The following is a 23,016-nucleotide window of genomic DNA, read 5'->3' on the forward strand; positions in this document are numbered from 1 at the left end:
GGAGGTATTTCAATGGAGAATTTGAAAGTATCGGTCATCTTGAATGTTACAATTAAAATAAAGATTTGTGGGATACAGTTGTCAGAAACACTTTTTGTTCATTTAGTCAATCAAAATAATATAGTAGTGTACAATAAACTATTAGGAACTAATGCACAGTTCTATAGTACCATAATAGTTTTGGTAGTGTTCTAATTTTGTATTTCATAAATGCATAATTTATTATTCAGCTAAACAGCAGTTCAAAGTAAATTCATTATCAACGAAACCCTGAGCTTCATTTTCTTGCAGGTGTTCTCTGTAAATACAGGAGACAATAGAATCAGAATGACAGCTACTATCCATTGTGCAAAAAAAAAGCTGTGTAATACTTTTTTAAATAAATAAATATCAAGAACATGAGATAAGAAATTTTTGAAAGTGAATCCATAGTTGTGGAAACAGTTGAGTGATGGGGTGAGTAAAGTTATCTGTTCTGGTTCAAGAGCCTGACATTTGAGGGGTAATAACTGTTCCTGAACCTGGTGGTACGGGTCCTGAAGCTGCTGTACCACCGGCCTGATAGCAGCAGTGAGAAGAGAGGGTAGCCTGGATGGTGGAGTTCTTAATAATGACTGCTGCTTCCCTATGGCAGTGCTCTGTAGAAGTGCCCAAAGGTAGGGAGGATTATACCAGTGATGGCTTGGGCCATATCCACTTTTTTTTTGTGTAGGATTTTCCATTCACGGGTGTTTGGTGTTTCCGTACCGGGCTGTGGCGCAACCAGTCAATACTCTCCTCCAAACGTCAGTACAAGTTTATGTAAGTTTTAGGTGACCCACTGAATCTTTGCCAAAAAAAAAAAGTGCTGCTGTGCAGCTTCATGATGGCACTTGTGTACTGGATCTAGGACGGATACTCTAAAATGATGACCCACTCCACTGCTCCTCCAGTGAGCACTGGCTCGGGGACCTCCAGTTTGCGCCTCCTGAAGTCAGTAATGTTTTGCTGACATTGAGCTGTTGTGGCACCACTCGGGCAGATTGTCTGTCTCCCTCTTATATGCTGACTTGTCATCACCATTGAATCAGCCAAAGATGGGGATATCAGCAGCAAACTTAAATATGGCATTGAAGCTCACTCACGGTCGTAAGTGTAAATTGAGTAGAGCAGGGGGCTAAGCAATAGCCTGTGATGAACCTGAGCTGATAGATTGTCAATAGCATCTCTTGCTCAATCTGAACTGACTGGGGTCAGCAAGTGAAGTAATTGAGGATCCAGTAGCTCAAAGATTCTTTGAGACCAGTGTCTTTACGTTTATTGATTATTTTTGAGAGGTTAATCATATTGACTGCTGATCTGTAGTCATTGAAGAGTGTCCTTGTGTAATCACCTTTGCTGTCCAGATATTAAAGGTTGAGTGAAGAGCCCTGGCATCTGCTGTAGAGTGGTCTGAGGCTTGGCAAATTCGAGCATATGCAAGTCCCTTGAGCAGGAGTTGTTGTATTTCATCACCAACTTCTCACAGTGGATGTAAGTGCTGTTGGTCACTAGTCATTGAGGCAGGTGACCACGTTCTTCTTGGGCACTGGCGTAGTTGAAGTCTGTTTGAAGCAACTACATATCTCGGACTGCTGAAGTGCAAAGCTATCAGTGAATACTTTTTCCAGTGGATTAGCACAGGTCTTTAGTACTCAACCAGGCCCTCCGTCAGGGCGGATGCTTTCTGTGGGTTCATCCTTCTGAAAATGCTCTCGCGTCAATATTGGAGACTGAAATCACAGGGTCATTGGTGCTGTGTTTTGACGGTCAAAGGAAGCATAAAGAGCATTGAGCTCATCTGGGTATGAAGCCTTGTTGTCACTTTATAAGAACATTTAAGCCCTGCCACAACTGTTGACTGTCTTTCAGTGATTCAAGTTTAGTCCAAACTTGGCACGTGAATTGGTTCTCAGGATATCACAGCTAGACCCCTAGTATTTCACTTGGTCGCCAGACTTGGTCTGTCCCTCAGCAGGTTGTGGATCTTGTGCTTCATCTGGAGCTTCTGCTTGGAGAAGGCACTGAATGTATTGTGGGACCACACTCATCTATGACAGTTTTTCTAAAGTCCATAGCAACCAAGGTGTATTGGCTTAGATCCACAGAGCCCTTGAACATGGCCCAATACACAGACCCGAAGCAATCCTGTGGCCGCTCCTCTGCCTCCTGCAGCCACCTCTTTCTCTGGACGCTCGCGCTTTGGCCTCTGCCTGTACGCAGGTAGGAAGAAAACAGCCAACTGATCGGATTTCTTGAAATGTGGTCTGTGCATGGGAGTCCCTGATAGTGATTTGCAGGGTGTCGGGCTGATGGAGGCACTCAATACATTGAATGCTAGCTTAATGTTTGTATTGTACTTTTTTAACTGCATGAAAATTTGGATAATTGAGGCGGCCACTTAATTGAGCCAAAGTTTACTGGTCCTGATATGTCCCAACAAACCAGAATCAACAGTCTGAGAAAGTTAATGTTTATTTATTTGCAATGCTGAGTAATCATCCTACATTGTACTTCACTGGAAAGGACTTTGAACTTGTTGTTTATTATACTTTGGATTTTAACTTTGATCTCTATTTTTAAATGTACTGCATTTGAATTCTTTGCCTAGGTTCAGATTTTTGTTTTTTAAAAAAACGCTATTCCAGAGCTAAGTGTCTTTTGGATGAAGTTTTATTTTCACTCAAACTGTAGAACTGCGCAGTACAGCAACAGCTGTTTACTTCTAAGCTAAGCACTATGCCAAATGTAAACTTCCTCTCTTCCAGCACACACAATCTGTATCCCTCCATTCTATCTGCATTCGTGTGTCTGTCCAAAATCCTTTTAAATGCTACAATGATTTTTTTTCCCAGTTTTCAACTTTACCGAACGTGGTGATTTTTGTTTTTTTTTAAGAAACAAACCTTACTTTCATCAGAACTTCAACTCTTCCCTGTATTGGGGTGTCCAGAATTGCACACCACACCCCAAGAGTGACCAACAAAAGTTTTAAATCACTTCAATTTGAATTTCTTGCTCTTTATTCTCAATGTCCCAACCAATAAAACACAAGTATGCCACTTTTCCTCGGCTATCTACTGTGATACATTTAGGGCATTATGGACTTGGACCCCAAGATCCTTCCGCTTGTTAATGCTCTTGGGGTCTTGCCATTAACTGTATACTTGGTATTTGACTTCCTGAAGTGCATACCTCATGGAACCCCAGATTAAACTATATCCTCCATTTTCCTTGCCCATATACTATATGCAACTAATCTTGCAGGGATAATGCTACACCTGTCCCCACACCTCCCCCCTTACCACCATTCCGGGCCCGAGACAGTCCTTCCAGATGAGGCAACACTTCACCTGCGAGTCTGCTGGAGTCATCTACTGCATCCGGTGCTCCCGGTGTAGCCCCCTCTACATCAGCGAAACCCGACGCAGATTGGGGGACCGCTCCGTCAAGCACCAACGCTCCATCCGTCACAATAGACAGGACCTCCCGGTTGCCACCCACTTCAACTCTGCCTCTCATTCCCATCTAGATATGTCCATACATGGCTTCCTCTACTGCCATGATGAGGCCAAACTCAGGTTGGAGGAGCAACACCTCATCTACAGTCTGGGTAGCCTCCAGCCTGGTGGTATGAACATTGAATTCTCCAATTTCTGGTAATTCCCTCCCCCTCCCCCTTCCCCTATCCCAGGTCCCTCTCTGCCTCTCTCCCTTTTCAACTTTCTGCTTCTTTCTCTACAGTTCTTTCATGCTTATCCCCTTCCCCTCCCCCCTTTATCTTTCCTCTGATTGGTTTTCCACCTGGCGCCTCTAGGCCCTACCCCCTCCCCATCTCTATTACTGGGCATCTGTCCTCTCTTTCTTTCCCCCCCCCCCCACCATTTCTGATGAAGGCTCTCGCCCCAAAATGTTGGCTACTCTTTTCTCACGGATGCTGCCTGACGTGCTGAGTTCTTCCAGCATTGTGTTTGTTTAGAATTTGATGGCTGCAACACACTCAACAAAAGTTGGGACAGAGTTAAAATAAGATTGAAAAGTGCACAGAATATTCAAGTAACACCAGTTTGGAAGACTCCACATTAAGCAGGCTAATTGGTAGCAGGTGAGGTATCATGACTGGGTATAAAAGTAGCGTCCATCAAAGGCTCAGTCTTTGCAAGCAAGGATGGGTCGTGGCCACCCCTTTGTGCCAAAATTCATGAGAGAATTGTTAGTCAGTTCAAAAGGAACATTTTCCAATGCAAGATTGCAGAGAATTTAGGTCTTTCAACATCTACAGTACATAATATTGTGAAAAGATTCAGAGAATTCAGAGACATCTCAGTGCGTAAAGGGCAAGGTCGGAAACCACTGTTGAATGCACGTGATCTTCGAGCCCTCAGGCAGCACTGCCTAAGAAACTGTCATGCTACTGTGACAATTATCGCCACCTGGGCTTGGGAGTACTTTGGAAAACCATTGTCACTTAACACAGTCTGTCACTGCATACAGAAATGCAACTTGAAACTGTATTACGCAAGGAGGAAGCCATACATCAACTCTATGCAGAAACGCCGGTGAGTTCTCTGGGTCCCAGCTCATCTCAGATGGACCAAAAGACTGTGGAACTGTGTGCTGTAGTCAGATGAGTCCACATTTCAGCTAGTTTTTGGAAACTAGTTCTCCGTGCCAAAGATGAAAATGACCATCCCGATTGTTATCAGCGAAAGGTGCAAAAGCCAGCATTTGTGATAGTATGGGGGGTGCATCAGTGCCCACGGCATGGGTGAGTTGCATGTATGTGAAGGTACCCTTGACTCTGAGGCGTATATTAGGATTTTAGAGAGACATATGTTGCCATCAAGGCGACGTCTCTTCCCGGGACGTCCATGTTTTTTTCAGCAGGACAATGCCAGACCACATTCTGCATGGGCTACAACAGCGTGGCTTTGTAGACACAGAGTGTGTGTGCTTGACTGGCCTGCTGCCAGTCCAGATCTATCTCCTATTGAAAATCTTTTTGTACTTTTGTCAGTTAAATAAAGATTCACATGAATTAACATATCATAGATTTTTGTTTTTGTTGCATTTTGGAAATTATCCTAACTTTTCTGGAAATGGGGTTTGTAAATCCAGTAGCCATAATAGAAATGATGGAAAACAGCAACAAAGCAGAAAGCTGGTGTGAAAAAGACAACAACCTTTGCAAATATGGGGGGGGGGGGGTGGGAAATAATATTAAGCAATTACTATCAAACACGAGATAGTCTGTGAATGTGAGTCCTTGGGTTGTTGGAACTATTCAGTGGTGGCAGAATGAAGTTATCCCCTCTGGTTCAAGAGATTGATAGTTGAGGGGTTGCAGCTTAGACTCCATCTGATGGAGGAGAAGTATTCTGTATCTTCTGACTGATGGTAGCAGTGAGGAGAGCACTGACTTGGGTGCTGGGGGTCCCTGATGATAAATGCTGCTTTCCTCCAACAATGCTCAATGTAGATGTGCTTAATGGTTTTGAGAGTTTTACCCACGATAGATTGGGCTGTACCCACTATTGTTTTTGTAAGATTTTCCATTCACAGGCATTGGTGTTTCCAAACCAGGCTGTGATGCAGACAATCAACATACTCCACCAAAACATCTTTTGAAGTTTGTCAGAGTTTTAGATGACATGCTGAGTCTTCAGACTTCTAAGGAAGTAGAGGCACTGTTGTGTTTCTGCATGCTGGACCCATGACAGGTCCTCTGAAATAGTTACCCTGACAAGTTTCCTTGCTGACCCTCTCCACCTCTGATCCTCTGATGAGGACTGGCTCACAGACCTTTGGTTCCCTCCTCCTGAAGTCAATAATCTGCTCTTTGGTCTTTCTGACATTGAGTGAGAGGTTGTTGTGGCACCATTCAGCCAGAATTTCAATCTTCCTCCTAAATGCTGGTTTATCACCACCTTTGATTTGGCCTACAACAGTTTCATCAGCAAACTTAAATATAACATTGGAACTGTGCTTAGCCACTCAATCACGTCAAGAGGAACGGCTAAGCACACAGCCTTATGGTGCACCTGCCCTGACGGAGATTGTGGAGACTTTGTTGTCAATCTGAACTGACTGGGCTCTGCAAATCAGCAAATCAAAGATCCAATTGCACAAGGGGGCATTGAGCCTAAGGTCCTGAAGCTTATTGATTAGTTTTGGGGGATGATAGTATTGAATGCTAAGCTGTACTCAATAAAGGGCCCCCTGATGTATGCTTCTTTGGTATCCAGATGTTACAGGTGTTTCATTAGGCATGATCATTCAAGAATCACTAGGTTCTGGTGGTTCCAGAAGACAGGAAAATTGCAAATGTCCTTCCACTCTAAGGGAGAGAGGCAGAAGAAAGGAAATTTTAGGCCATTTAACTTGCTCTCAGTGGTTGGAAAGACGCTGGAGTCTATTGAGGATGAATTTTTGAGGTAGAGTCAGCATGGTTTTCAAAAGGGGAAATCTGGCCTGACAAATCTGGTGGCATTCTTTGAGGAGACGGGCAGAACAGACAGAGGAAAGTCAGTGCATGATGTTTATTTGGATTTTCAGAAGGCCTTTGACAGGATGTTGCACATGAGGCTGCTTCACAAGATGAGGAAAGAGAGTAGCATGGTTATCAAGTGGGCTGACTGGCAGGGGTAGTGGGAAAAAACGGAGCCGATGCTGACTGCTGGTGACTAGTGGTGTGCCATCAGGATTGGTGTTAGTACTGCTTCTTGTATGTCAATGATTTTGATGAAGGAATTGATGACTTTGTGATCAAGTTTGCAGATAGTTGGGGAGGGGCAAGTAGTGTCTGCAGAAAGACTTGGACAGATTGGAGGAAAGGGCAAAGTGGTAGATGGAATATAATGTAGGGAAGTGCATGGCCATGCCCTTTGGCACAAGGATTAAAGGTATAGACTATTTTCTAAAAGAGGATAAAATTCACAAATCAGAGGTGCAGAGGAATTTGGGAGTTGTGCAGAATTCCTTGAAGGTTAACTTGCAGATTGAGTCAGTGGTAAGGAAGGCAAATGCAATGTTGGCACTAATTTTGCGAGGACTAGAATACAAAGCCAAGAATGTGATGCTGAGTCTTTATAAGACATTGGACAGATCACACTTGGAGTGTTGTGAGCACCTTGTCTAAGAAAAGATGTGTTGATATTGGGGAGGGTCCAGAGGAGGTTCCCAGGAATGATCCCAGAAGGTGAAAGACTTAACATCTGAGGAGTATTTGATAGCTGTGGGCTTGTACTTGGAGTTTAGAAGAATGAGAGAGAATCTCAATGTAATCTATCGAATATATTTAAAGATCTGGGTAAAGTGCATGTGGAGAGGATGTTTCCTATACTGTAGTGGTGGGAGCCTAGGATCAAAAGGGCATAGTTTCAGCGGGGCATCCATTTGGAGCAGAGATGAGGAAAATTTTCTTTAGCCAGTGGGGGTCTGAATCTGGACTTTGTTACCTCGGATATATTTAAGGTGGAGGTTTAATGGGTTCCTGATTAATCAAGGTGTAAAAGGTTATGGGGAGAAGGCAGGAGAATGGGGTTGAGAGGGATAATAAATCAGTCAGGAGCAGACTCATTGGGCTGAATGGCCTAATTCTGCTTCTATCTTGTGGTCTTTTTCAGAACTCTGAGGTATAGTCTGCTTGGTTCAGGTGACTTGTCTATTTTCAGACCTTTGAGCTTCTCAAGAATTCACTTGAATTTCTGGTGTACTACTAGTGTCTTCCGCAATGACGGCTGGAACAAAATAGTTAAAGTTTGTTTTGTTCCCCATTACTGCCTCTCCAACATCATTTTCTAGTGGTCCAATGTACATCTTGCCTCTTGCTCTCTATATATAGTCGGCCCTCCTCATCCGTGGGGTATTGATTCTGGGATCCCTTGCGGATACTAAAATTCGTGGATGCGTAAGTCCCTTATTCAACCTGTTTCAATCCGGTGGACCTTAAGACCCAGCGGAACCCCAGACCTTATTTAACCTGTCTCAGTGCAGTGGACATTAGGACCCGGCGGTAGAGATCTGAATCCTCAGTGTTTCTGTTCGTGAAAATAATCACGAACACGATTGAAAATGGTGGAAATAATAGAGTGATTGGAAAGAGGTGAAACGCCATTGGTCATTGTAAAAGTGTTAGGCTACAGTCGGTCAACGATCGGAATAATTTTAAAGGATAAAATGAGAAAGGCTTTGCCCTGATGAAAGGTACAATTATTCCTAAGCAACGCAGTGGTTTAATTATTGGGTTTTCAATTTTTGATCCTCCACATCAACCCAGCATGGTGGAGAACGCACTCGAGAGCGATCTATCCCAAGAACTTCCGTTCCCGAGCCCGGTGCTGAAACATACGTTCTTAAGTGTTTTATATGCATAGAAAGGTAAAATATACTATATACTAAGACAAATATTTGACTAACTGACGCTAAGTTATACCGGATGTACCTTTTCTGACTTAATTAGTAAGAGATCTTCCGATTTTATTTATTTTTTTTTATCCTGATCCACGATAACCCACGCACATCCTCCCGTATACTTTAAAGTATCTCTGGATTACTTATAATACCTAATACAATGTAAATGCTATGTAAAACGTTTGTTATACTGGATTGTTTAGGGAATAATGACAAGGAAAAAAGACTGCATGTGCTCGAATAACAAATGCTGGAAGAGCACTTCAGGGTTTTGGCGATTCGCAGTTGGTTGAATTTGCACATAAGGAGGGCCGACTGTATCTGGGAAAAAAATTGCTGTCCTCTTTGATATTTTTGCTAGCTTACCTTCATATTTCACCTTGTGCCTCCTTATAGTTTTTTTAGTTGCCTTCTGTTGGTTTTTAAAAGTTTCCCCGATTCTAATTTCCCATTAATCTTTGCTATATTATATGCCCTCTTTTGCTTTTATGCTATCTTTGACTTGTCATAGAATACTGCTTTATCTTTGGGATGTATCTGTCCTGTGCCTTCTGAATTGCCCCTAGAAACTCCTCCATTGCTGTTCTGTCATCAGCCCTGCTAGTGTCCCCTTTGGCCAGCTCACCTCTTCATGTCTCCAATTCCCTTTACCCCACTGCAGCACATGGGAGGCAGTGATCCTTTACCTTGAACTCCCTAATCAAATCTGGTTTATTATGCAACACCCAATCCTGAACTGCCTTTTCACCAGTTGGCTCCACTACAAGTTTCCTTTTAAAAAGCCATCTCGTAAACATTGTACCAGAGGATCCAGCACCACCTGATTTCTTCACCACCCCCAACCTACCTGCATATTTGAAAACCCTCATGCATTGCCATTATTGCATGCCTTTTCAATTTCCTATTGATATTTGTATCTCACATCCTGGCTACTGTAGTATTTCTCACATTCTCTCTCCCCAGCCTTGTTTTAAAATTTCTCTTTTGCATGCTGAAATAAATTGCTTTGTTGAGCATTAACCCAAAGGGCAGAGGGATAGAGTTAAAACAGAAGTTGCAAAGATGATCAGCCCTATTGGATGAAAAAGCTTGCCTGAGGGGCTGCTTGGCCTCTTACTGCTTTCTATTTTGTTGATTTTAATTCTTTAAAATTGCCGCCTCTAATTTAATGCAAGGGTGCACACAAAGCTAAACTGGCAGTTTTGTTGCTTTCCCATGTACTGTCTGATTTTCATATTTTGGTGCAACTCTGAAGCCTAGAAATTCTATAACCACCTAGTAACTAATTCTGTGAATGTATTCACTTAGTCCCACTGCATTCTAGCTGTACAGGGTCCATGTTCAATGGGACCTTTTGTCTTTTTTGTATCAGAAATAAAAGTGTAGCATTTCCTGAATTTATTTTGGCTTGCTGGTTTGATTTTAAATCAAGTCAAGTCAAGTCACTTTTATTGTCATTTTGACCATAACTGCTGGTACAGTATGTAGTAAAAATGAGGCAATGTTTTTCAGGACCATGGTGTTACATGACACAGGACAAAAATTAGACTGAACTTCGTTTTAAAAAAAACAACACAGAAAGAAAAACTACACTAGACTACAGACCTGCCCAGGACTGCATAAAGTGCACAAAACAGTGCAGGCATTACAATAAATAATAAACAGGACAATAGGGCAGTAAGTTGTCAGTCCAGGCTCTGGGTACTGAGGAGTCTGATGGCTTGGGGGAAGAAACTGTTACATAGTCTGGCTGTGAGAGCCCGAATGCTTCGGTGCCTTTTCCCAAATGGCAGGAGGGAGAAGAGTTTGTATGAGGGGTGCGTGGGGTCCTTCAAAATGCTGTTTGCTTTGCAGATGCAGCATGTAATATAAATGTCCGTAATGGCGGGAAGAGAGACCCTGATGATCTTCTCAGCTGACCTCACTATCTGCTGCAAGGTATTGTGATCCGAGATGGTGCAATTTCCGAACCAGGCAGTGATGTAGCTGCTCAGGATGCTCTCAATACAACCCCTGTAGAATGTGATGAGGATGGTGGGGTTGGGAGATGGACTTTCCTCAGCCTTCACAGAAAGTAGAGATGTTGCTGGGCTTTCTTTGCTATGGAGCTGGTGTTGAGGGACGAGGTGAGACTCTCCGCCAGGTGAACACCAAGAAACTTGGTGCTCTTAACGATCTCTACCGAGGAATGAGAAATGAGGCTCAGCACCAGGTTTTGATCTGACTGGTGTAGAGCGTGTGCCACGTATCCAGTCATGAGTTGGTCCTAGTCATAAAGATGCAAAATAAAAAGAATGTTGGTAATACCTGGGCCAGGTGACACATCTATATTTTAAAAAGAAACCAATTTAACATTTCAGTAAAGGGGCCCTTTATCAGAAGTAAAAAGGAAAATCTGTATTTTTCAGTAGTAAGTAACATGGGGGAGGGATTATCACTGACTGGGTGAGACCTAGTGTAGATATTGAAACACATTGCAATTATTGTTGGGAGTAGGCAGTTTAAATGGTTCTGCATGGAGTAGATGGACTGAAGGGCCTGTTTGTGCTGTGCTTCTCTGTGATTCTATTATGCTTTCTGTACTATGCCTTGTCAAGAACAAGGCTGTGGGACATGCCAGCCCCAATTTCTTTTTGGTCTACCCATCCACTCTTCCTGTTCTCCTCAGCCTCCCTCCCCCCCCCCATTGAAAACTAATTTATTCCTTGAGCTCAAAACAATGAATGCTTCTTTTCACAGATGCCGCCTGATCTATTAAGCATTTCTTTGTTTTTTGATTTCAAATTTCCAGTATCTGCAGTTTTCTTTGTTGCCAAGGAATGGGACCTAATCTTTCTCAAGCAGATACAAGTACTGCTGGTGCCCTTTTGTTTTTGCAATAAATTTAAATGGGAGTCATGGGGGAGTTTCCTCCACTCTCTCCCAACCTTCAATTGGATGTTATTGGGGTGGAGGGGTGGAGTGGAATGCTTTTGCTCCATCATTAACCTGTTTTGGATGATTGATACTTTTTATTTTGATGCCAGAACAATAATTTGCAAAAAGGTTTTTAAAAAGTCTTTGGGAAATCTTGAAGGGGATGTAGGAGTGAGACTACAAGTACAAATCACTCTGCTAAGCATCCAATTCAAATCCATTTCATGTCTTGCAGCATCCAGGTGGTGAAGAAGTGCTGAAAGAACAAGCAGGAGATGATGCTACAGAAGCCTTTGAAGACGTTGGTCATTCTGCTGATGCACGTGAAATGACCAAGCAGTACCTCATTGGAGAGCTTCACCCTGTGAGTTCTTTAACAATATCTGAAGCATAAGTGTTGATCATTGCATATTTAAATATTGTTCAATTTGTATGGGATTTCATGTTGAAAGCATCCAATGACGTAGAGAGAAAGAAATTAGAAGGGTATTCCTTGCTGGTCAAAGTTTAACGGGAGAATGTGAAGATTAAGAATGGTCCCAACATAAATCTTGGCTAATCGAATGACAGCAGTGACGATGCAAAGTGGGGTGATATGCTATATGGAAGGTGATGCACCATCAATAACTCTCCAAGACGTGAGGCGAGATATTGGCTTTTATTGACTGGAAGAAAGAACAAGCAGGAATTGACCACCATAATACATCCTGGAGACTGAGAGGCAGGGCTCAGGCCCCAATCGCCTTTATACCGGGGTCTGTGGGAGGAGCCACAGGGGCAGTCAGCAGCGGGGGGCGTGTCCAGACAGGTATATGTAGTTCACTACAGAAGGCAAATGCTTTTTGAAAGCTGTATTAGTGACCAGGATGACACAGAAGTAACATGAATCTTGGATGCAAAAATAATGAATTTAATTTTGAGTGATTGAAGCTAGGAGTTTGTGGTCCACTCATGGCAGATTTTGAAGTTAAGTGCGAGTTGCTAATGAAGTATTTGGAGTAGCTGGTCTACACAAGATGAACAAGAGTATAGTAAGGAGAACTTGAGAATCTAGAGTTAAGAGTAATGGCAATGAGGGTTCAGCTGAGTTCTATTTCTTTTGAGCAGAAGCTGTGGGTGGAGTGGAATTCCTTTGGCCAAGGTTATCAAATGCAGTTGAGATTTCAGACTTGTTACTCTTGGAATTGATACCCATTGTACTTGATAGGCAAACTGCCTTTACACTCATTGCTTGCTTGATGTTTTGATGTGCTTCTTTAAGAGAAAATTAGATCTAGATATTCAAGTTCACAACCTACTCCAGAACCTCTGGCAACTGTCTTGACTATATTAAGTTGTTGTTCTCTTTGTTAGTTTTGCTAAACAGGGTAATTACAAGGATATATCTAAGGATGTGAATACAATGTATTGCTTTTCTGAAATACTGGAAATCTGGCCTCCAACATCTACAGAGCAACATCCCACAAAAGTGGTCCAATAGTTTGGTTGTTCAGTGACTTTTGTTTCTGAAGGAGAGGAGAGATAACAAAGTTGGTCACAACAAGGGGAATTTTGTATTCATCAAATTAAGCAGTATGAATTTGAAGCAAAAAAGAGCAATTGTGCCATGCCCCTGTGCTGGCTTGCAGTCTGGTTACCTGCCCTCTAGAAGTATTTTCTGCAATCGCATAGATACTTTATGGATCCCACAGGAAAAGGAAATTGGCATCACAGTATCATTACAAATGCACAGATATACAAATTGTTAGAAGTAAGAAAGAATCTTCTTTTTTTAAAAAAAAGTTACCTCGAACAGTCTAACAGCAGGGGGTCATCACTTCCCCAGCTACAGGTTGGCTCATTATAGAGCCTAATGGCCGAGGGTAAGAATGACCTCACGTAACACTCTTTGGAGCAGCACAACTGTCTTGCACTAATACTAAAAGTGCTCCTTTGAACAACCAAGGTGTTATGCAGGGGGTGAAAAATATTGTCTGGAATTGCTAGGATTTTCCATAGGGTCCTTTGTTCTAACACAGCATCTTGTGTGTTGACTTTGACTCCTATAACAGAGACGGTCTTTCTAATCAGTTTATTGAGCGTGTTGGCATCACCCATGTTGATGCCATTGTCACAGCACATCACTGCATAGAAGATTGTACTGGTGTTAACAGACTAGTAAAACGTGTGAAGGAGAGGACTGCATACTCCAAAGGGCCTCAGTCTCCCCAGAAGTAGAGACGACTCTGGCCCTTGTACACAGCCTCTGTATTGGTGCTCCACTCAAGTCTGTCATCTAAGTGCACGCCCAGTTACTTGTAGGTCCTTATCACATCAATGTCCTCACCATCAGTAGTAACAGGGAGCAGTGCAGGCTTTGTCTTAAAGTCCATCACCATCTCCTTTATCAAATGAAGCTGGAATCAGACTCGGGTTTATTATCACCGGCATGTGACGTGAACTTTGTTAACTTAGCAGCAGCAGTTCAATGCAATACATAATCTGGCATAAAGAGAAAAAAAATAAACATAAACACAATCAATTACATATATTGAATAGATTTTAAAAACGTGCAAAAACAGAATACTGTATATTTTTTTTAAAAAAGTGAGGTGGTGTCCAAAGCTTAAAGTCCCTTTAGAAATCAGATGGCAGTGGGGAAGAAGCTGTTCCTGAATCACTGAGTGAGGTTTCTATACCTCCTACCTGATGGTAACAGTGAGAAAAGGGCATGCCCTGGGCACTGAAGATCCTTAATAATGGACACTGCCTTTCTGAGACACCACTCCCTAAAGATGTCCTGGATATTTTATAGGCTAGAACCCAAGATGGAGCTGACTAGATTTACAACCCTCTGCAGCTTCTTTTGGTCCTGTGTAGTAGCCCCTCCAGACCAGACAGTGATGCAGCCTGTCAGAATGCTCTCCATGGTACAACTATAGAAGTTTTTTTAGTGTATTTGTTGACATGCCAAATTTCTTCAAACTCATAATAAAGTATAGCTGCTGTCTCGCCTTCTCTATAACTACATCGATATGTTGGGACCAGGTTAGATCCTCGGAGATCTTGACACTGAGGAGCCTGAAGCTGCTCACTCTCTCCACTTCCGATCCCTTTGGGGATTGGTATAAGTTCTTTCAAGACGAAAGAACACCCTTCTTGAAGTTCATAATCAGCTCTTTTGTCTTACTGACGTTGAGTGCCAGGCTGTTGCTGTGGCACCACTCCACTAGTTGGCCTATCTCACTCCTGTAAGTTCTCCCAAATAATTGGTCATATGTCAATTAGATTTCTTATACGGTGGTGTGTATATACTTAAAGCACATTTTCATACAGGGAGTTGATGCACTCAAATCAGTGACGTTTGTGTAGAGCAAACTGTTTAAATTTTCTGAAAATGGCTGGGTACACTGCATGGTTTTTTTTCACTGACAAAGCAGAATACGTTTAAACTGCAACAATGAAGAACATTTAAGTAAAGTCAAATGGCAATGTTTCTTTAATTCCTTTTAGCACTGCTGCATTGCAGAGTCAGTGTTTTGCAACGTGAGTAAAGGTCATTTGGCCTGTCCAGTCTATTCTGGAGTCTCAGGACTGCATCTTTGGTCCCATTCTCCTCCTGCACCTTATTTGCATTTATACTGAAAAGCAGTTCAATGCTCTGTTTTGGAAGGCTGTTAATTGCCCTAAAAAGTTTTCAGTATTTAAATAAATAAATAAATATTTGTCCTATCTTTGCTGTCGGCATTTATGGTGCACCTTAAGCTTGTTTTGTCTAGTTGACGTGTCACTAATTGGTGAGAATTGTATTGGCTAGTTGTATTTATTTGAGATGCAGTGTGGAATAGGCTCTTCAAGTCACATTGTTCAGCTGAGCAACCCACAAATTAACCCTGTCCCAATTACAGGACAGCTCGGTGACCAATTAACCTGCCAACTGGGAAGTCTTTGGACTGTGGGAGGAAACCAGTGCAACTGGAGGAAATATACTCAGTCATGGGAGGAACGTACATATTCCTTATAGGGAGCAGTGGGAATTGAACCTGGGAAAGGGGTGTAGATGTATTAATTATTTTATTGTGTTAATTGTACCATTGATATCAAATCTTTCACTTCTGTCAATTAGGTGTTTTGTGCACTGCTCTTTAATTTGTCAATGCCAGTCATATGTATATTATCTATATTGGATTTCCATGTAAATCTATTCATCCTAGTTACTAAATTTTGCTCCTATAAGGTTGCTTACTTTGCTTCCTATAGTTAATTAACTTAAATTTGGAAGTCGATTTATTGCGTTAAAATTCATTTTTTAAATAGTTGCTTTTTGCATTTCTCTCCTAACAGGATGACAGAGGTGCTTTTGTAAAGCCAAAGGTAAAGTTTCTTTCCTCATTCTTTGGGAAAAGATATCAGAAATGCAGTAGATAATTTTGAAAGATCAAAATTGAGACAGCTTAGTATAAAGGATGAAATGAGAACTGGGGTAGTTTGTCAATGATCGGATTAAATGATAAAGTGGACTTAAGAAGCCAAATGCTTTTTTGTTTCCTGCTGTTTTATTCATTTGCCACTTGGTTTTAAATAACTGCACCCGTCTAAATAGTTCCCTCATTTTTGATTATTGTCTGTGATCAGATTTGACGTGTTGAACATTAGATCAAAGTTGTGCACACAGAAAACCTGATCTGCACACTCTTTGTTCTCCCATTTTACCTGATGCCAATCCCTTATTACATGCAGGGTCTGAGAAGAAATTTGATGTACTACTGCGATATACAATCACCACTATAACAATGGTCTCTTATTGCTATAGCATTGCTTTTATAGTTTTTGTATTTTATTCAGAAATACATTGCAGGACAGGCCTGGCTCAACAAGCTACACCACCCAGCAATCTGCCTGTCTAGCACTAGCCAAATCACAGGATCATTTGCAGTAACCAATTAACCTAATAGCCAGTACATCTCTGGATTCTGGGAGGAAACTGGAGCACCTGGAGGGAACCCAAGCAGTCAAAGGGAGAATGTATGAATTCCTTACAGGCAGTGCCAGAATTGAACTCTGGAATGCCCCGAGCTGTAATAGCATCATGCTACTGTGCCACAGTTCAAAGCATTCATAGGGGCATGAGAATAGAAAGTGATTTCAAGTGGAGAAGTGTCTTGTGTATGAATCGGAGAGAGCACATCTATTTTTGGTTTTCAGTTGTGATTGGAGTTTATTTCCCAGCCTTTATTATCTAGAGAAAGGGCAGTGGGACTGCTATATATTGACTTGCTGTGTAACAGCTCATTACTTAAACAAGTGGTGTCTTTGCCCACTTAGAGATTGATTATCAGACTGGTAACTTGGGACAGCCTGGATAATGACAGCAGATCCCCTTTACTAGGAAATGCTGGACAAATCTTTGGCACATGCCAATGAAGTTTCATGATTTCTTTTACAAGTTTATACAAGAGTTATTCTGGAATCTTATTTGTAGTGATATTGAATTTAAACTAATTTTCTAGAGTATTTTTCTGTTGATTAATTAAAATGCTGTGCTGTAAATCAAAATTGGCATAACAATGTGGGTGTTGGAGGAAGGGGAGAAAAGTGAATGCAATAATGAGCTCCCCACACTTTTTCCCCTAAATTGGGTGAAACACCTAATATTAACGAACCTTGTCCCTTTCCCTCTTTTACAGGAGCCACTTGTTATTGTAGAGTCAAGCGAGCCAAGGTATTTCTTTTCTCCATCAGTAGTTTTTAAATGATTGAAATTTTTCTGCCAAAAAGCAAAATGGTACATTGAATCGTCCATAAGAAACCGAGCTTGAGGTTTAGGGTTCAGCAATGTTTGTTGCTTCAATTTCTGATTTGTGCTATTTCATGTCTGTAAATAAAGACTTTATTTTTCTTTGTTAGGTTGCAGTTTCACCAATATTGTCCTCCAACCCATGAATTTTAATTTTTAAGATCTATCTTCCAATTTCACTCAGTTCACTTCATTTTATGGTGAACTCTAGGTTTGGTTGCACCTATGCAATATTTGCAGTGCCAACCCTTTCCATCTCTTGCTGACTCAAACATTATAGAGAAGCAAGCAATGTATCTCTCTGCGGGAACATAATAAATGTATTCAAATTTGATGTTGCATTTGCTTGTGAATGGGGGGGGGGGGATAATGGCTTTTTTACTTACAGTAGGGAAAACCCACAAACATTCGAATTTTAAGAACTTTCAGCCCTTTGATTAATTGTCTTCTTTTATTGCAGCTGGTGGTCTGGCTGGATGGTCCCAGCGATAGCAGGTGTGACTGTTGCTCTCTTGTATCGCATTCTTATTGCAGATCTCTGAATGCAACACACAGAGGAAATTGGCACTACTTTGCATTTACTGAAATCCATTCAAATAATTTCTAAAGATAGAAATTACTTCCATGGAAGGAATTTTGGAGCCCAAAAAGTAATTGCAAGCCCGTACTTCTGCATAAAATGCTTATCATGCCAATATTGAGTTGTGCTATTTCTGTTTCGGTATCGGTTCCCCAGCTGATGTTTGGTTTCCTGAAATTGGTTAATGAGGGATCCAATATTTCAAGAATTTCTTGAGAAATGGGTTTGCAGTATAGCAGGTACCAGCCTTGAGTATGTGGCGGGGAGATTAATGGAATTTCGGTTAGGGTAATAATGGTCCTGACTTAGTCTGTGATTGAAGTCGCCAGAGAGATACTGACACTGGTGATATAAAGTCTTTATTCATCACAATAAGCAGGCATTCTGTTGGAGACACTTGTGGTAGAGTCTCAAACCCATTTTTTTTTTTAATACCCTTAAAATCCATGCAGGTGATTCAATAAAATTTCAATATTTACAATGACGTGTTTACTTCAATATTTTGGGTTGGCAATGCTTCCTTTGATTTATGTATCTATATAGACGAAAATGCCTCTGAATGTTCAAACACTTGTACAAAATAATTTGCACAAATAGCCTAAAACTTTCTGGGGAACAGGAATCCCAGACATCCAAAATTAGTGTTCCAAGGAACACACGCAAAATGCTGAAGGGACTCAGCAGGCCAGGCAGCATCTTTGGGGGTGGGGGGGGGGGGGTCGAGAGTACAGTTGACATTTCGTGCCAATACCCTTTGGCAGGACTCTGAGTCCTGCTGAAATGTCTTGGGCCAAGACATCGCCGTACTGCTTTTCCATAGATGCTGCCTGGCCTGCTGTGTTCTTCCAGTATTTTGTGTGTGTGTTGCTTGGATTTCCAGCATCTGCAGATTTCTTTGTTTGTTAATGTTCCAACGCTTTTCTCTGAGTACCCCCCCCCATGTGCATATGCAAACATCTCATGGTCTCCATTTTGCAAACTGTGGGCCAACCTGTGCTCCAGACGTGTAAAGGTATGCTTTTCTTAAACTTCGATTGCTGCTTTCAATTTACAATCCATGTTAAGTACTGAAGACTGATCTTGTGATCGAAGTAATATCTGCTACATTCACATAACTCTGGAATACTCCATTACATTGACAATTGTCCACTTAGTCCCATTGCTCAAGCTAATCTTCACCTGGAAGCCTACCCTAGGATCACTGCTTCGAGCCCATAATGCTCTTTCATGGATAAATCACCTGAGAATACATGAGAAGTCCTGGCAGTTTTCCCTGCAGATGCTGATTTTAAAAACCCAAGGAACAGGTTTGCACTCAATTGTATTTATTATTAGGACCACAATATAGACAGTTTTTTTTTCTTCTGTAGCCAATATTTATTTTGATCTAATGAACTTGCCTGGCTGGACTATGCCATTGTTTATTCTCTGCAAATGGCTACCACTTGCTGTTGCCTTTTCCATCCAGAATCATAACCCTAAATTCTCCCCCTTTCATAAATTTTCCTTGAATTAACAAGATTCCTCCTTCTTTAATCCTTTTCACCCCATGAGCATAGGGCCTCAACAAAAGTCCTCCACTTCCTGCGATCTCTAGCAGATGATTTTGCAGTCTCCCAAGTTTGGTCGGTGACTTTCAGTTCATCCAAAACCCTACGCCTTAGGGTTTGCTTTGGGCGACCTCTTCTCCTCTTCCCTTGTGGATTCTGTTCAAGTGATTGTCAAGTGACATTCAACTGGCTCTTCCTCAAGGTGTGGCCGACCCATCTCCACTTCCTCCTCCTTATCTGGAATATGATGGGCTCTTGGTTTGCTCTCTTCCATAGGTCTAGGTTTGACACTCTGTCGTACCACTTGAGGCGGAGGATCTGCCGGAGGCATTTGTTGAGAAAGGTCTGGATCTTGTTGCAGCTGGTGTTAGTGATTCTCCATGTTTCAGATCTATATAGCAGGATGGCTTTCACATTGGAGCTGAATATACGGAGCTTAGTTTTGACAGAGATGGCCGTAGATCTCCAAACAGGTCGCAGGGTTGTGAAGGCATGTTGGGCTTTTCCGATCCTTGCTCTGATGTCCTCATCTGTACCTCCTGATTTACTGATTTTTGCTTCCGAGGTAGGTGAATTTGTCTACGTCTTCAACTATTTGTCCTTCAATCCGTAATGGCTCCTCTTGTTTGTTATTAATGCGTAGAACTTTGGTCTTCTCCTGACTGATCTTAAGGCCTACTCACTGTGAGGTCTCTCCCAAGGAATCTACTTTCTTCTGCATATCTTGAAGCTGGTGTGAGAGAATAGCAAGATCATCTGCAAATGCCAGGTCTTCCAATTTCCCTGTTAACGTCCATTGGATGCCTCCCTGAGCCAGCATATGCTATTCTTGTAGCCCAGTCGAGTACCACAAGAAAAAGTAGAGGCAACAGCAGGCCTGCACTGTGGCCAATAGTCCCAGACTTCTGTCCTTTTATCCCCTAATAATGCTATCAAGCATATTTCTCACATTTGGTTTATAATCTATACCTTGCCAATTGGCTACTTTGACACTACAACTTTTATTGAAAAAGCATTGAAAACAATTTAGCTTGCTCCATGCCTTTGGCCTGCTTAGGAGGGAGTGCCGAGTGAATTTTGAATTATTCCATTTTAGTTTTGAACTCTGACTGCTTAACATTTGCCAAAATCTCCGAGCCTAAGTTTTGTTCACAGTAATTATGCTTGGTGTTGACTACTGCATTGTGTTCTTGTTTCATTTACCTGAGTAATGTATGTCTATGGGAATGCAGAATAATAAATGTATAGATTTTTCTGTCTGCATTTAAGAGGCTAGATATATTTTATAATTGTGTTGAATGGCCTGTTCAAAATTGCATAGAATTACTTCATCTATTCTAACTGAGCCATATTTTGTATACTCTGTTCAACTTCACTGTCTTCCCAAAATGCCCCACAATCATCATTTTCCCACAGGACATCTAGTCTCCTCTATGACTGCTGTGATCATTCCTTGTGGTTGCACTTCCACATTCAAGTCAATAAATCCCTCAATTTAAAATTGCACTTGACTAAAAATGGGCACCTCAGTGGCTTTGTCAAGAGTTTCTTTAGCTGAAAAAGAGTTTTATAGCTTCCTGGTTCACTACAGTTCAGAAATGCTACTTCTGCCAGTAAGGTTTTTACATAAAGGAAATGAGTATACCCAACTGAGTTGTTCAACTGAGCAAAAGAGCATTGATGCAATGATGTGTATGTGGGGGTATTGATTTAGTATGAGATGTGTGGAATACGTTCTGTTGATTTTTTTTTAACCCTGTGACTAAATGAGGGGGGGAAAGCTAGGAAGTTCTAATTATTGTGATGGTTTTGAGTTTGTGTTCTGAATATGATATGGAAAATAGCATCTGATATGGCATTTGTTTTTTTTAATTAGTAGAAAATGGTTTTAAAATCCTATGTACATTGGTGCAAGATGGGTTGGAGAGGGAAATGGCCAATATAAGAAGCCTTGCATGATTACACTCAACTAAGAGTTGTAAATTGACTTTGAAACTTTAAGAGCAATGAGATTTGTGTGATTAATTATTAATTATCATAACTTGATTATCATACTTGTTCCTGTTGGAAAGTTTTTTTTCTTGATGATTTGCTGCTGAAATTCTTCAACATTTCTCAATGTGATATGCAAAGTAATGCCATTTTTAACTAATGTCTGTTGGTTGGTGTATGTTTGTAGCATATTTCTGAAGGTAATTTTCCATTAACCTTGCAACAGAATAATGTATTGATGAAGTGTAAATAAATACTGTATTAAAACTTGCAGTGCTCCTTTATTCTAACTTTCAGAAATAGAATGTGAAGTTTGAATTGTGTGCCTTTAAACAATTCAGATTGTACTTTGTTTTTCAAATTTTCACTTAACCCTACAAATCATTAGCAGCATATATTGTATGGGCAGTCTGAAGCTCCCTCTCCTCTAACTACACCTGTGTTGGATTTATTTTTAAAAGTCTCAGGCTATTTGGCTCATGAAATTGGTCAGCTGGCAGTTGAAGAAAGAGTTGGTGTTTTCAGGTCAAAAATTCTTAGGAGCTGGAGGAAAAACAAGTTGGTTTTGAAATGTAGGGAAGGCAGATGTACCAAAAAGAACATTCCTGATTTGTGGGGGGGGGGGGAGGTGGATAGGTGTGGAGGATGGGGGTTGGCTGGTAGTTTATTTTCCTTAAACACTATAAAAGTTGCTGATAAACATGCCATGCATTGGAAGACCATGGCAGAATGCATCTCCTCAGCCATTAACAACAGTAGGCACCCCTGCCAACCCAGAAAGCCAATAGCCTTTGTCTAAGCTGGAACCCAACCACAGACTTGGCTCAGATCACCAGCAAGCTTACTCACCACAGCATCTGACTGCCAACTGAAAGCTGACCTTGGCAAACAATTAAGTATCCCTTGACTACATTGCAACATCATCCCTGCATAACGTGGTCATTCTGTCAAAAACTATGAAACAGGTGGTCTTGATGGAACTGACAATTCCTTGGAAAGATCAGATTGAGGAGATTTTGGATGTAAGAAAACCAAATACCAGGAGCTGGTAGACTGGGTGGAGGGAATGGTGTGAGTCTATAGGTGTAGGGAGTTTTGCTGGTCGCTCGCTCTGCAGAACCCACTCTCTCTCTCTGGCATCATGGGGGCTGCAAAGAAAAGCACCATCAGGACTGTCAGAGGCTGCTGAGTGAGCCTCCAGATAGCTATGGATCAAGAGGTGTGACTGTGTCCCAGTGCTACTGGGAAAAGCTAGACTTGATCTCGCTCAGATGACCTAGCCAGGTTTGAGTGCCTGACAGACCCACAACCCCTGATAACCCCCAGATTCCATCACACATGTGTCCCAGTGCATCCTGGAATGTATGAGGAGGGCAACTTAACACTGGTGCGATGTGAGCATGGACCACGTATGAGTTGCAGGGTCCATCGTTCTGCCCAGACAATATAAGTCAGGTCTTGACTATTGATGAAGGCCTCATTAGGAAAGGATGTGCTCTCATCAGAGACAGTCCAGAGGAAGGTCATGAGGATGATTCTGGGAATGAAGGGGTTAACATAAGAGGGCAGCTTTGGGCCTGTACTCATGGAATTTAGAAGAATGTGCAGGGAATCTCATTGAAACCTGCCGAATGTTGAAAGGACTAGATGGGGTGGATGTGGAGAAGATGTTTCCTATGGTGGGGCTATCCAGAACTAGAGAGCACTACTTCAAAATTGACCCTTTAGAACAGAGGTCAGGAGGACTTTTATTCTTTTTTAGCCGGACAGTA

At 41.7% G+C, this 23,016-nt stretch overlaps 1 protein-coding gene across 1 annotated transcript in view; it reads left to right on the top strand.

Annotated features, from left to right (window-relative positions):
* LOC132395114 (cytochrome b5) overlaps positions 1-21,511 on the top strand; it is a 44,758-nt gene extending 23,247 nt beyond the window's left edge. Inside the window, exons 2-5 of the mRNA XM_059971424.1 lie at positions 11,582-11,710; positions 15,670-15,699; positions 17,013-17,047; positions 17,583-21,511. Coding sequence (XP_059827407.1) covers positions 11,582-11,710; positions 15,670-15,699; positions 17,013-17,047; positions 17,583-17,664 — 276 coding nt within the window. The 3' untranslated portion in view covers positions 17,665-21,511. The remainder of the gene's footprint in view (positions 1-11,581; positions 11,711-15,669; positions 15,700-17,012; positions 17,048-17,582) is intronic.
* Positions 21,512-23,016: the final 1,505 nt, after the last annotated feature.

This window comes from Hypanus sabinus, chromosome 1 (assembly GCF_030144855.1).
Source record: "Hypanus sabinus isolate sHypSab1 chromosome 1, sHypSab1.hap1, whole genome shotgun sequence".
NCBI classification, from domain to species: domain Eukaryota; kingdom Metazoa; phylum Chordata; class Chondrichthyes; order Myliobatiformes; family Dasyatidae; genus Hypanus; species Hypanus sabinus.